This window comes from Otolemur garnettii, unplaced genomic scaffold (assembly GCF_000181295.1).
Source record: "Otolemur garnettii isolate 467f Iridium unplaced genomic scaffold, OtoGar3 scaffold00146, whole genome shotgun sequence".
Taxonomy (NCBI): domain Eukaryota; kingdom Metazoa; phylum Chordata; class Mammalia; order Primates; family Galagidae; genus Otolemur; species Otolemur garnettii.
The window spans coordinates 1,938,266-1,953,823 of NW_003852541.1; the positions used below are offsets into that span (position 1 = coordinate 1,938,266).

Below are 15,558 nucleotides of genomic sequence, written 5' to 3' on the forward strand. Positions count from 1 at the left end.
GGTGTACGTGGCTGGCGCCTTAGCCGGTTGAGCTATAGGCGCCAAGCCTCATTATTGTTTTTTAATACTGATTCTGATAAGACACTGAACTAAGCAGTTAGAAATTGTCATCCTTCTCTCTTTTTTTTTCCAGATATCTTCAATGGAGCTGTCACTTTTTTACCTCTGGAAGAAGATGATGAGGGGAATTTAAAGGTTAAGATGAACAATGTATATCAAATTCAGCTCAGGCATTGCAAAGAAGAATGGTAAGAACTGATGGCCGATTCCTGTTGCCCTGTGTTGTGGTTTTGATCTGTTATTTCTTTAGGTATTTGAAAGGTTCTGGACCTCTGAAGAGCTTCAGGTCCTGTCTGCTGAGCAGTGTGGCCTGTAGGACTACGCTCAGGAGTTGGCACAGCGTGGCATGTTGTTCTTCCTGTTGCTGCCCATCCCTGTGTCTGGGTGGTCACAGCCTGGCCAAAGTCTCTAGTGTCTACCTTCCACATACCCTTGATGGTCAGCAGCCCCAGGTCAAATAAGATCAAATCCTTTATTATTTTATTTTTGTAACTTGTTAATAGGAGGTAGGTAATGCTTTTTTATAGTGGATGTTCAGTGATGCTTATTATAAAAGTAACAGTTTAATATTATAAGAACCCTTAATGTCATATGCTATTTGGACCTGGACCTGTACAGAAAGTATAAAATTTAGTTTATACCATTTGTGGTTTCTTTTACTTGTTTTTGCAGTTTTTTTGGCCGGGGCTGGGTTTGAACCTGCGACCTCTGGCGTATGGGACCAGTGCCCTACTCCTTTGAGCCACAGGCACCGCCCATTTGTTGTTTATTTTAAGCAAAAAAGTCAGCGGAGTAAATTTACTCATCACTGTTTGACTGATGTTTTCCTGAGTGTCACATTCAGCTTGGCTTTCTAGAATAGTCTTGGGGATGAGTCTGTGACCAGAATGGGTTTGCACCCATTGGGTTTCCTAGAAAGCAGCGGGATATGGTAGGAAGAACCTGGGTTGGAGTCAGACAGACCTGGGTTTGCCCACTAGCGGCATGGTCTTGGGTGTCGCTCTACCTTTGTGGCCCTCAGTCTTCTCACCTATGAAATGGGCTTAATGATTCCTGAGCCTCTGAGGAGGTGGCTGGGCTAAGTCTTGCAGGGACCTGTTGTAGGTTCAAAGCTTGGTGGAAGCACTCAGGCCCCACAGGACAGAGCCCCCCCTTCGGAACTGTCTAGTGGTTGCCCAGAATTGTCAAGAGAACCTACTCTGGCTCGGTGCCTGTGGCTCAAGGGGCTAAGGCGCCAGCCACATACACCTAAGGTGGCGGGTTCGAATCCCCAGCCCGGGCCCGTCAAACAACAATGATGGCTGCAACCAAAAAAAAAAAAAATGGCCAGGCGTTGTGGTGGGTGCCTGTGGTCCCAGCTACTTGGGAGGCTGAGGCAGGAGACTCGCTTGAGCCCAGGAGTTGGAGGTTGCTGTGAGCGTGATGCCATGGCACTCTGCCCAGGGTGACAGCTTGAGGCTCCGTCTCAAAAAAAAAAAAAAAAAAGAGAACCTACTCTGAGGTCACTTCCTGTCGGTGAGTTCGTGTTGCAAGGTGGGGAGTGAGAGTGATACTGCGAGTAGTAGGTTTACCTGTGGCAGTCACCTTGGTGTGTACTAATGCTGTAGTTATTTGTCACTGGGCCCTGAAGGTGACCCGTTTCCTTGAATGTAGTGAGAGTACCTAGCACAGGACCTGGTGTAGGAGGTGTGTGGGGTGCATTTGCTGCATTGGTGTCACGTTCACTGTTCTTTGACAAGCCACTGAGGATGTGGCTGCTGCTTCTTGTCTTTCTTAGTTGGTATTTCCTGTCACGGCCCAGCTGCAACTGTCACTTGCAGTCTCTGGGCACAACTCAAGGCCAGATGTGTTGCATTCTAAAATGAGCACAAATGAGGTGGTCACTGTAGTGTGCCCGACATGTGCTGGGCACTGGGCATACAGTGGTGAGCAAGTCTCATGGGGGAGACAGTACATGCTCCCAGGCCAGGTAGTGCTGTGAAGAACACTAAAACAGGTAAACAGGACACTGGCCCTGTGTCCCCTCATTGGAGATGACAGTGTTGTCCTCATGTACGTGGTGCTTGGGGAAGACCTGAGGAGGGAACAGTTGAAGGGAGGCAGGATGGGGGAGGAGGCTGCTTGGGGAAGAGCATCACACCTGGGGTGGAGCAGGGGACACGCCTGGGGCAGATGGTATTACAGAATGTGTAGAGGCCACTGAGGTTAGTATCAGGAGACACAGGCCTCACAGGCCAGAAGCTCAGCGAGGCTGTGGGAAGAGGCTCTGGTCTGCTCAGGGGTGTGTCTCTTTGGAGAATCTTAGGAGATTTAGTTGTGTTCCTGTGATGCATTGTGGTGCAGAAAACCTGAGAATCCCAGCTCTCACCAGACTGCCTACTGCTTGTGGTTGTTGCCACACTGGTTCCATGCCGCCTCTCCCCAGTGCACCTGTTAGGCCTCTCTAGCTGTGCCCCTCATCCAGCAGCCTAGTTCTTTTTATTAGGGATGCCTATTGAATGTTACCTTTTTTGTAGTTTTCTCTCATCTGCCTGGTAAACTTACTGCTCTTTTGCCTCCACTGGGATTCTCAAAAGCAGCTCTTGGCCAATGTATTGTCATCTGGGTCTATGTTTGTCTCTGCCAACCACCCCATGGGTTGTGAGCATCCACTCATTTATTGAATACGCAGCTAGTGAGTGCCTAGTGTGTACCGGGTCCTGCTTGGTGCTGGGGAGTAGCAATGAGCAAAACAGGCAAAACCCCTGTCCTTGTACCTCCTGAAGGTGGAAGACACACGAGAGACAAAACAGACCAGTAAAAATAGACCTGTACAGGGACTGTGTGTGTCCTTTGTCTTTGTGACTGAGCCCTTAGCTTTCGTACAAGTCAATATGTTGTGAACCAGTCTATCTATATTTCAGTTCCACATGTGAAAATACATAAACAATAAAAATGTTAGGAACTGCAGATGTTTTAGAATCTGGCTAGTTTGTGCATGAAGGAGAAGGAAGGAGGAGCTTTAGCTGTTCGACAATCTGATGGGTGTCACAGGCTGTGTATGTGCATTTTTGCAAAGTTAGCAAAGAGAAGAGGGATTAGTTGTGCTTTTTAAGTGTTTTTCTCTATTAGATGAAAATTCTCTAGTTTGATTGTTTTGTGTTTTTAATGTTTGGTAATTATAAATGTCTTAGCTGCTGTTTTGGTAAATAATTATATAATTTAAAAATGAGAATTAAAACTAGCTCTGCTTATTCCTATTTCTCTTACTTTTAAAGGTTCATATCTGTTTTAATTTTCTGTCCAGAAGGATGGCATTCAGATGGAATTCTGTATCCCAAACCCCCCTGGCTTGGAGAAGAATTATTGGCCAAGTTGGCCAAGTGGTCTGTGGAGAACAAAAGGAGTGAATTTAAAAACACTCTTTCCCTCATTTCCATTATGAAATACAGCAAAGCTTACCAGGAACTCAAGGAGAAGTATAAAGAAATGGTTAAGGTAATTCTGGTGGAAAACATCTGTGATTTCCCCCCTCCTTATTTAAATGATAGGATGATAGTGATCCTATCCCAGAGGGATACTAGTATCCCAGGGAGACGATGCATGTTCAGACTGCCTGGTAACATTGTTTTTCCTGGGAACCTTCTAGTTTTGTACAGATGCAGACAGCAAGTCCAACTATACCCACTTAGAGTTACTTTTTGTATGCTGAACTTTGACATACTTAGTCGTGCAAAAAACAAAAACAGGCAGATATGTTATGGAAATGGATCTCTTTTTGTGCATTTTTTAAGAGAACTAAAGGGAAATACATTTAATTTATAGTGAATTGAGCCTTGATTAAATGACTAAATTACCATAATTCTTTAGTATAGACTTAAAGATATTCTAAGAAAATATATGAAAAATTAAGGTACAAAAGAATGTATTTCCAAAAAGGAGACAAAGTTCGTGATAACATGGCTTTAACTTTATATATAAGTTGTAGAAAGAATATAACAACCAATGTTGTATATTCATGCTGAGAAATAAAGCATTGCTAATGTAGTTGAGGCTCCTTGGTCCACTTCTTAGTTCACATCTGCCTCCCTTCTCTTAGAAGGACCCATAGTTTATCATTTCCATGTATTTCTTTAAAACTTTATCTCTTGCTATGTTACAAAGCACCCCAAAAGTCGTGGGCTTAACGCCATGACCACGCATTGTTGCTGAAGCAACTGTGGTTCCCCAGGGTTGGCTAACAGAGGCTGGACCCCCATTCTCTTCAGGCCCTGGGTGGGTAGTTCTTCACTATCTGGTCAACTATTCAGTGCTTTCAAGAAGGTACTTTTTATTTTCCAGCTTTTAAGATTATCTTTAGATGGTTCATGTGAATTATCTAATGCATTATGACTAGAAATAGAAATTCCATCATTTAACGTTGACTGTGGTTTTTTTCTCTTCTACCAAATGCCAGTTGTGTACATTACTGATTTTAAGCGTGACACCTACTTTACCTAACAAACACAATCAGTGTAACCTAACTCTTGGTACCCTCAATCCCAAACAATTAAAAAAAAAAGTGAGATCCTACCTTTACACCACTAGTGCTGCACAGGGTTCAGAGCTCCTGGTGAGCACCCTGCATGACAGTCAGAGCACAGCTTTCTTCCTCTTTCAGAGCACTGCTGGTCAGAGGGCAAGTGCTGGTCTCCTGCTCCCTGGGGGATGCTTCTCCCCATCCCCCCATCCCCCCATTTCCTGTTCATTACCCTCATGTACATAAATAGCACAGTGGAGTGGGGTGTTTTTCCCCAATGTCACCATGCCTCATCTAAACCTCTTACATTTTCTTTATTGCAGAATCTTGCTTTGGATTGTATTGTCCATGGCGTGTTTTCTTGCATAGAAGTAGCATCGTATTTTTGTGTATCCTTATGTAAATTTTTTTCTTTTAACTTGAGCATGTACTATCCTAAGATATATAGATTTCTTATTGTAAGTAACTGATCATGGATTGTGTATTCGAATGAACTGATGAGACTTGTTTTATTGTGTGATTAGTCTAGTTTAATGAATGCTTTCCGGGGATACTTTCAGGATTAAGAAATGGTGGGGAAATAGAATAATTTTGGTAATTTTTAGGTGTGGCCTGAAGTAACAGATCCTGAAAAGTTCGTATATGAAGATGTGGCTATTGCTACATACCTGCTGGTAAGAATGTCTATAATCTAAGCTCATCTGGAGTGGGTGAGGGTTGCCATAGGAGATGCCACCAGCAGTGAAGGGCATTATACCAAAGCTGTAACTTACAGTGTTTACATCTCTTTTCTCCAAGTTTGGTTACACAGGGAATGGTTTAACTTTGTGAGGTACTTCTGCATGAATGTAATGATGTCCTGGTATGTCCATGACTGGTGGTGACTGGGAGGTACTGGCTGGTGTGGAGAGGGGCACATCTCAAGCCGTGGCCTGGGGGCTCTGAGGTCTTCCCTTAGTCTCGATTTTCTTATATAAATAAAGAAGTTATCTAAATAGACTAGATACTTTTCAGTTTCCTTTGAACTTATATTTCCCTTTGACTGTTTAGAAATAGCATCTGTTTTTGATTATCAAAGCATATAAAACTTAAAGGATACAGAGAAAGCATAAAGAAACTAACAATAATCTATACAGCTTTTACCCTGAGGTGACCACTTGTGGACTCTTGATGGACAAAGAAAGCTTTGATGTGTTTACTGCATCCGGCCAGAGTATGGGGCTGACTCCAGCCACCTCAGGGTGGACTCAGTGGCTGCCCCCTTGCCTGTATCACCTTCCTTGGGACTTTTCCATCCTAATCTGTTGATAGCCCCAGGTGGAATTTGTGTCTGAATTACTTGCAAAAAGAGTGAATTACCAACTGGCTTTGTTTTGTTCTTTTTCTCTTTGCTAAGATTCTATGGGAAGAAGAAAGAGCTGAGAGGGGAGTAACTGCCAAGCAGTCTTTTGTTGACTTGGGTTGCGGCAACGGGCTTCTGGTCCACATCCTGAGCAGTGAAGGGGTGAGGCCTGACTCCTGACCTTCTCTGGTAGCTTGTCCAGTTACTCAAGTTGGGCACAGGGTTCCCTGGCATCATATTCTGTTGGTACAGTCTGGATCTAAGTCAGCTGGGCCTTCAAAGTCATGACTTTGAAGTTGAATAAAGTTCGAATAAAGTTCTGCTAATTTGTTAAACAGCACATAAAATGAGGGAAATACATATCTCATTGGACTGCAAGAGAAGGTCCAAAGGATTAAATTAGGCATTTAAAATGACAGGCTATGTGTCAAATTTTTTTTTTAAAAACCGACCATTTCAAGGAACTGGTGGGAAGTGAAGGGTTTAGGTGGATTCTGCCTTTGAGAAGCTTCAATTCCAGTTCAGAGGACCAGTTGTGTACGCACAGGCACAATGTAAGGCAGCACGGTACTAGGCTTTGGGCCCATTTTCTGGATGTTCAACTGATGCAGTAGATGCAGTCACGTACTGAGAAAAGAGCCGCACGCGAGCAAGCTCGGCCTCCTGTGTCGGCAGCTTCCCTCATCAGCTCTTACCCTTCCTGGACCAACCAGTGCATTAGGTCCCATTGCCCCTTGACCCAGGACTGCATTGAGCAGCTTTATGCTGCAGGGTGACACAGCTAGAATTGGAAACCCAATCTTGGTGACCCCAAGCTGATTTTCTTCCTGCTATAGCTTTCTGCTTATAGGATACACATGTTTGACCACAACAGTGGGAACTTGAAACGGTTGTTATGAAAATGCACTTTGTGAAGTGTTTTAAAGAGTGAGTTTGTATTCATAACACATGTAAACAGCTGGTCTGTGGAGGTGTTAGCATATCATGGCAGGAGGTGACCTAGAGACCTGCACTTGGAGATAGGAGGGAGGTGTCTTGTGTCCCCTGCTCTTCTAGGTTGCCCTGTGAGAGTAAGGAATACCGCCATGGTGCAGGAAGAGCACAAGGGCTCAGGAATCTGACTCCGACTAAGAGCTGAGTGGGCTCACATTCTTAGTGTGAGTTCTCAGGAGCACTGGCCGTGGAAATGTTCCCACACTAAAGGCCATTGTGGTCACTTGACTCTGTTTCTCTCCTTGAACACTCAAAATGGCCATTAGCGGAGCACAGGTTTTTATATACTTACGAAGGGTGTGAGTATCTATTTCAAATAGCTGAGAAACTGTGCTTGTGCCAAGCCCAGATGCTGAGGGTCTCTCACTGTTCATTCTGGTGGCAATGCCTGCAGAGCTTTGTTTTATTCTTCTTAACATATTATGTACAAAACTTAACCTTTGATTTCTACAATTAATTATTTCAGCATCCAGGCAGAGGGATTGACGTCCGAAGAAGAAAAATCTGGGACATGTATGGACCACAGACTTGCTTAGAGGTACTGCCTTGGTTCATGTACTTGATCTAACATGGCTTAGCCCCTTGTGACAGTTGTTTTAATGAGCGTGCCTCTTTGTATAGATCAGAAATGATAACCATAAACCTTCACGTTAATGTAAGAGCTCTGAAATTAGGAAAAAAGAAAGATAAAACTTTATACTTTTCATAGCCTCTGGTTAAATTAAAGAAAGGACACCCCCAGCCATAAGTGCTATCTCCTCCCCATATCTGCCGGGCAGTTTGTATCTTGTGTAGACTGTTCCTGTGCTGCCTCGAGGGTTCTAGACGTGCCCTGGGTTATTTGCATTTTCTCCAAGTCCTAACACTGGGGGCGTCCTGGCCATGAAGGGCAGTGGCTGAGTCAGGGCTAGGTTTGGGAGGCTGAGGGGAATCGGAGGAGGGCCTTTGACTCAATTTGGGGGCTCTGAGAAGGCTTCTTGGAGCACCCTCATAGAGCTTTGTCTTCAGGGGCAAGTCAGGGGTGGTCAGTGCTCTGCTTAGAGTTGAGGTTGTCGTCTGCTGGATTGTCTTGAGTACACAAGAGGTGATGTGTAGGGTGGACCATGTGGTTTCAGGTAATTTCTCTCATACTTTTGGGCCAGTCTTTTTTATTCTTCACTTTTCCTTTTTTGGCCAGGGCTGGGTTTGAACCTGCCACCTCGGGCATATGGGGCTGGTGCCCTACTCATTTGAGCCACAGGCACTATCCTTTTATTTTTCTTAATATCCCTACCCAGAGATGATCACTCTTATTCATGGTCATAAATTATGTACACTTTAAAAAATACATTTGTGACCATATAGTATGTAAAATTTTGACCCTGCCTTCTGTTTATTTAGCATCCCATTTTAGGCATTTTCTGAAGTCTTAAGCAATTATTTATAAGCCTTTTTATTGAATGGTTGAAATTATGTTCCATTGAATTGTATGTATTATAACAATAATGTAAACAAGTTCAGTTGACCTCCACACAGGTTTGAACTGCACAGGCCCACTTACATGCACATTTTTTCACTTAAAAATTGGAAAATTTTTTTGATGTTTGCAACAGTTTGAAAAACCTTACAAATATGTAGCCCAGAAATATACACCCTCTATCAGGGGATAGGAAGGACCTTTCAGGCTTATTATACATGGTAGTCTATGGAAAGGATTGTCAGTGCTATATTTTTGTAGCCTAGAAATATTGAAAAAAAATAAGATGTATATTATGAATGCATGAAATATAGATACTAGTTTATTTTGTCATTTACTACCATAAAATATACAGAAGTTTATCATAAAAAGTTGAAGTTTATTATAAAAACTTAATCAAAATTTAGTTCACACACAGGCCATACATGATGCTATTCCTAGTTGAGAGAAATGTAAACAACTGTAAAGATGCAGTATTAAATCATAATTGCACAAAATTGGTACATATTATACTGCTGTAGTGATTTTGTAGTCACCTTCTGTTGCTATTGGGCTGAGCTAAAGTGTAACGTCTGCTTAAAATGCCATGAGATGCTAATCATCTCTGTCTGAGCAGTTCCTCTTTCCAGTAAATTGTGTGGGGAAGTAGAAAGTGATCTCTTGTGGAATTTTCATCATGTTTACTGCACTGTTGTAAACCTTGAATAACACAGTGGGACCCATATGAAATGCCACCAGTGGTGCTAAGAAGTCTTCCCAGGAAGCAGAAAAAAGCCATGACATTACAAGAAAAAGTTGACTTGCTTGCTGTGTCCTCTAGATTGAAGTCTGCAGCTGTGGTTGTCTACCATTTCAGGATAAATGAATCCAGGGTAAGGAACACCCTAAAAAAAAGGAGATCTGTGAAGCCTTTGCTGCAGCTATGCCAGCAAGTGCAAAAACCTTGCACTTTGTGAGAAATAATTTATTTCTTATTGAAAATGCAGCTTTTATGTAGGTACAGGATTATTACGGGAAAGGCATACCTGTAGACTTTATGGGAAAAAGCGAAGTCACTATACGACAACTTAAAGCAAAAGGAAGGTGGAAGACCTAAAGCTGGAGGATTTAATGTCACCAAAAGACAGCTTGATAATTTTAGAAAGAGATTTGGCATAAAAAATAACAGGAAAAGCAGCTTGTCCTGACCAGGAGGCAGTAGATGAGGTACCAGATGCCATTAAAATTGTTGAAAAGAAAGGATATCTGCCTAGACAGGTTTTAAATGCCGATGAAAGAGTCCTATTCGGGACCAAAAGGAAATTAATTAGTAATAGAGAGAAACAAGCACCAGGATTTAAGGCAAGAAGGGATATAGATTACTGCTTTGTGCAAATGCAGTGGGGTCTGTGATCCTGACAGGCCTCATCTTTCAAGCTGGTGAACCCCAGGTGCCAGACTTCTGGTTGAATAACAGGAAGGCTGGGAATACAAGGACATTCTTTCTAGGATAGTTCTATTGGTGCTTTGTCCGTGAAGCTAGGAAGTACCTTGCCAGTTTGATACTAGACAATGCCCTGGGCCACCCAGTGTTCAACACCAGAGGTGGTCAAGTGGTATACTTGTCCCCAGACCCAGCATCTCTAATTCACCCTCTAGGTCAGGGGATAGGAAGGACCTTTCAGGCTCATTACACATGGTAGTCTATGGAAAGGATTGTCAGTGCTATGGAAGAGAACCCTAAGAGAGGGAACATAGTGAAAGTGTGGAGGGATTACACTTGAAGATGCTGTTGTTACAGAAAACGCCGTGAAAGTCATGAAGCCTGAAATAATAAATTCCTGCTGGACAGAACTAGGAATCTGTTGTGCATGACTTCACCAGATTTACAACAGTCTCTTTACAATCATGAAGGAGATTGTGGATGTAGCAAAAAAGTTGTGTAAAGGGTTTCAAGATATGTATCTTGCAGAAACTCAGTAGCTAATAGACACCACACGAGAGGAAGAGCCAGATGATAACTTGGTGAAGGTGCTTCCGAGCCAGTGCCAGATGATGGAACGGAGATACAGAAGAAGCAGTGCTGGGAGGCAGACCAACGTTAGACAACCGGTTTCCACCGTCACATTATCCAGGACTGCTTTTGACTTTTTTGCAACGTGGACCTTTCTATGATATGGGCATTGAAACTAAAGTAAATGGTGGAAGAAGGATTGGGACCACATAGGAACAGTTTTAGAAAAATGAAAAAGCAAAGAAGTCAGACAGAAATTATACATTTCTGTAAAGTTGCATCAAGTGTGCCCGCCTCTCCTGCCTCCCCTTCTACCCTCCTCCTCTTCCGCCTCTGCCACCCGGAGCCAATCCCTCCTTTTCCTCAGCCTATTCAATGGAGATGTGAGGACGAAGACCTTTATGATGATCCACTTCCACTTGAATAGTAAATGTATTTTCTTTTCCTTATGATTTTCTTTGTTTTTTAGAGATAGTATCTCGCTCTGTTACACTGGTTGGAGAGCAGCGCCCTGGTCAGCTCCTCATGGCTACTGCAACCTCAGACTCCTGGGCTTAAGTAATCCTTCTGCCTCAGCTTCCTGAGTAGCTGGGGCTACAGATGCATATGACCACACCTGGCTAATTTTTCTGTTTCTTGTATAGACGGGGTCACTCGCTGTGTTTCTCAGACTGGTCTTGAGCTCCTGGCTTGAAGCAATCCTCCTGCTTTGGGTTCCCACAGTGCTGGGATTACAGACATGAGCCACAGTGCTCAGCCCCTGATGAGTTTCTTAATAACTTTTTTCTTCTCTAGCTTACTTCATTGTAAGAATATAGTATATAATACATATATAAAATATATATTCATCATTGCTTCATGTTATTGGTAGGGCTTCCTGTCAATGGTAGGTTATTAATAGTTAACTTTTGGGGAGTCAAAAGTTATATGAGGATTCTTGACTGTGAGGAGGGGTCAGTGCCCCAACCCCCTCATTGGCCAAGGATCAATTGTATGGTAAGAAAGGCTGATGGTCACTGAGTGCTGTGTGCTGATGCCTTATGAAGACACGTGTACTTGGACTGTATTCCTCACAACAGCCCTAGGGGGTTTCATGCTCTTTTTTTTTTTTTTTTTAGAGACAAAGTCTCACCTAATCACCCTTGGTAGAGTGCAGTGGCATCACAGCTCACAGCAACCTCCAACTCCTCGGGCTAGGCAATTCTCCTGCCTCAGCCTCCTGAGCAGCCAGGACTGCAGTTGCCTGCCACAACGCCTGGCTATTTTTTTGTTGCAGTTTGGCAGGGGCCGGGTTTGAACCTGCCACTCTCAGTATATGGGGCTGGTGCCCTACTCACTGAGCCACAGGTGCTGCTTGGGGTTTCATGCTCTTACACCCATTTTACAGATGATAAAACCAAGGTATACTTGGAGAGGTTAGGTCACCCAAATAGACGGCAAGTGGTAAAAAGTGTAATTATTTACTCAATTCTTCTGCTCTTGACATCTGTTTTCAGATTACAAATTAAGATCCATAAATCTTTATGCATGCATCTTAGTCCACTTAAAAACAATTTTCTTCAGCTGGACTTTAAAGTTTTTTGATACATATTGCCATAATCTTTTTCAGAAAGGTTCTACTTCAGCTATACTTTTATGTCGAGAAGAATTTTGAATACTTTAAGGGATGTAGGCAACTAAACAGGACAAAAAAAAAGAGAAATATGTATCAAATATTTGCGTGCCTGCTACCTGCCAGGCACTCCTAGGTGGAAGTAACTCAGCAGTGACAAAGAGGTCCTGCCGTCATGGTGGTGGGAGGTGGAGGGCAGACAACCCACCAATGCATCATGTACACATTGGGTGGGATGAGTGAGGAGGAGACATGAAGGGCTGGGTTTGCAGCCACGGGACAGCCAGGCACAGCCTCACCACTGGAGGAACATAAAAATGAGGGTGGGGTGGGGCTAGAGTAAGCCCTGTGGAATTGGGACTGATAGCAAGTCTGCACGGGCTGTCTGGGTAGCCCTGGTGAGGAGAGCTACCTGCCCATGGGGTTACTGTGAATTCAGGTCAGTCAGCTTGGTCAAGAACATCTCTGGCTTTTCCAGGTGCTGAGGACAGAGAGAAGTGGCCCTCTAAAGGGAAAGAAGTAATGTGTCCCTTCTCCAGGAGCATTCCTAGGACACATCACAGTGGGGTGGGCTCGGGATGCTGAGCTGGAGGTGGTGCTGTAGGCGTGGCTTCCTCTTCCTGGGCAGTACTATGGGTGTAGCTTCCTCTTGCTAGGTGGTGCTGTGGGCGTGGTTTCCTTTCCCTGGGCGGTGCAGTGGGCTTGGCTTTTCCTTGCCAGGTGGTGCTGCTGGGCTGTGCTGTTGGCGTGGCCTCTCCCCCTGGGCCTTGTGGTGGGTAGGGCTTTCAGCCTTGCATCTCTTCCGTTGTTGCCCAGCTGCTCCCATTGCCTCAGTTCTGCCCATGTAGTTAAATGCATAGGTATGACTGGGTCATAGATTCTCATCTGAGTATTATTTACTTTCATTATGGAGAACTTGAAGAATGTATGAAAGTAGGGAGTCACATAATGGCCCCCATATAGTCATCGGCCAACTGCCATGATTCTTTTCTCTGACCACCCCTCCACCCCTTAGCACCAACAACTGTTTTGAAATAAACCTCGGATATATAGTTTATTGTAGAGTTAGAAGTAAAATACTAAATAGAAAATAAAATTTCTGAGACTATTTTTAGTTGACCTCACCACCTTTTAAAGTTGAGAATAATATTTAAAGAAAGAAAAGAGATTGGAGGAAGGGAAACTTGCTGCAACTGCCTGACATCTCTTTATTTGCTTTTTTTTAAATTTTTTTTTAATTTTTGCAGTATGTGCTTTGTTTTATTCTACAGGGATTTGTGATTGCTTATATATATTCATACAGTAAATTTAAAGTGTTTTTGAAATCGCAGTTAAGGAGTGTTGGTAAAACTAGCAGGTACCCTGGGGAGGTTCTGCAGATATGTATGCAGACTGTAGGTTCTTACACACTTAACAAAATTGGGCTCTAAATTAATGAAGGCAAAATAAATAGAAGTTTGGTTGATTTCAAAGTTTCCTGTGTCCCCAGGTGAAAAAGCAAAATAATTTTCTTGTGTAAGATATTTAGACAGCAATTGAATAGGTCTTCTCTTTAGGTTGTGGTCCTAGGGAAGAGCTGGCTGGTGTGAGCTGCCTTTGGAGAATGGATAGATGTTTCCAGTTCTTTTTTTTTTTTTTTGACACAGAGCCTCAAGCTGTCCCCCTGGGTAGAGTGCCGTGGCATTACAGCTCACAGCAACCTCCAACTCCTGGGCTCAAGCGAGTCTCCTGCCTCCGCCTCCCAAGTAGCTGGGACCACAGGCGCCCGCCACAACGCCTGGCTATTTTTTGGTTGCAGCTGTCGTTGTTTGGCAGGTCTGGGCTGGGTATTAGAACCCACCACCTTAGGTGTACGTGGCTGGCGCCTTAGCCGGTTGAGCTATAGGTGCCGAGCCGTTTCCAGTTCTTTATTTGAGGTTCCTGGCAGCCTGCCTTAAACTTTTCTGTGGAGTCATCCTGGAGAAACTTATCCCATCCACTTAGTCGCTGCTAATGAGAATTCTGTATTCTAATCACTTGTATAGTTTCTCTTTTGTCATTATTTCTGAGCCTTAAGTCTTAGTGCTAGAATAGTTGTGTTTAGTCTACGGTTAAATACAAGGGGTGGAGAAGCTATGTTTCTTTTGCACTTTCAGACCTAGAGGAAATGGCCAAAATGAGAGTGGTTTTGTCGCCAAGTGCATGGTGTTTAATTCCCAGTAAATTATTTCTTCCCAGTCACAGTTGAGTGATTTGCATGAGCAGGTCGATCCAGAAATTCCAAGACCAAGCATAGGATACTTTTCTTTCTTTCAAAACCTCATTTGATTGTATGCAAGAGTGTATTAAATACTAACACCTGTTTAGAACAGCAGCATTGTGGTGACCACAAGTTGTCTTAATTTTGTGTATATATGAAATAGGAATATTGCAATTTATTATGTTTAAAATACCAATTGAAACTTTTTATAAAACAGTTGGAGTTTTGTTTGGTGCTACTGGCAAGATAACTATAAATGTGAATGTGGAATTAGTAAGTGTAAATTACATGGTAGTTAATTCAAGCCATTTAAAGAGACCGATGGGCAAACTTGAGTCTAGAATGAGCGGGAATAAAGAATAAACATTTCCAAAGGTTTGATTTTCCTGCTTGTAGATATGCATATATTCATGAACAATACTAGTTTTAGTGTTTTAACATCTATGCACATAGAAGCGCATATGCTTATTGAAGAGCCAGAAAGATTATAGAATTTCAATTCTTTATTTTTTGTATATCAGGTCTGCAAAAGACTCTTGTAGCTTTGTTGATTGTCATAAGGAATGGCCTTAAACGGTGAATGTTGTCATATTGTCTTCCCCTGTTTGCTCTGATCAGGGAATAGAATTCCATTTATTTCCCTTAAGGATTCATGTTATAACTTCAAGAAGATTTTGAATGGTTGTATAGTCTTTTTTTCCTCTGTCTGGTTCTTACTGAGATTCACTATTCAACAATTAATTATGGCTTGCCAATTATTAGAAAGGACAGGGTGTTTTTTTTGTTTTTTTGTTTTTGGCCGGGGCCAGGTTTGAACCTGCCACCTCTGGTATATGGGGCCGGTGCCCTACTCCTTTGAGCCACAGGCGCTGCCCAGGACAGGGTGTTTTTTAAGTTTTCTTTTTTTCCATGTGCCCAAGGCACAAACCAGGCATGGGCCAAAAGCCAATCTGAGATAAATAGGAGATTGCTTTGAAAGGTGTTTACTTAAAGTTCTTAAATCATAAAAGCTATTCCTAGCTAACTACATAGTAAGAATGGTTAAAGTGCTTATTCAGTGGGAAGTGCTTAATCACTTTCCGAGAGCTTACAAAAGGTTAATAGCATAATGCTAAAAAAAAATATGTGTACTTGGATGTGTAAATGCATCATATATACATCTTTCCACAGACACACTTTTGTATAGCTTGCCCAGCCTTTGAAGCTATGCAGGGTTGTGGGACTGTGCACTCCAATCAGTTTCAGACCTGGTTGCTTTTCATCCACCCACTTTTTATGCCATTTCTTGCTCCCATATTCTGCCAGAAGTAAAACAGTTCACATGTCCCAACTCTCTGATAGCTCCTTTTTATACTTTTTTTTTTT

At 42.9% G+C, this 15,558-nt stretch overlaps 1 protein-coding gene across 1 annotated transcript in view; it reads left to right on the forward strand.

Annotated features, from left to right (window-relative positions):
• Positions 1 to 15,558, forward strand: part of TRMT44 (tRNA methyltransferase 44 homolog) — a 35,375-nt gene that overhangs the window by 4,034 nt on the left and 15,783 nt on the right. Inside the window, exons 2-6 of the mRNA XM_023518756.1 lie at positions 134 to 248; positions 3,318 to 3,537; positions 5,164 to 5,232; positions 5,955 to 6,062; positions 7,360 to 7,448. Coding sequence (XP_023374524.1) covers positions 134 to 248; positions 3,318 to 3,537; positions 5,164 to 5,232; positions 5,955 to 6,062; positions 7,360 to 7,448 — 601 coding nt within the window. The remainder of the gene's footprint in view (positions 1 to 133; positions 249 to 3,317; positions 3,538 to 5,163; positions 5,233 to 5,954; positions 6,063 to 7,359; positions 7,449 to 15,558) is intronic.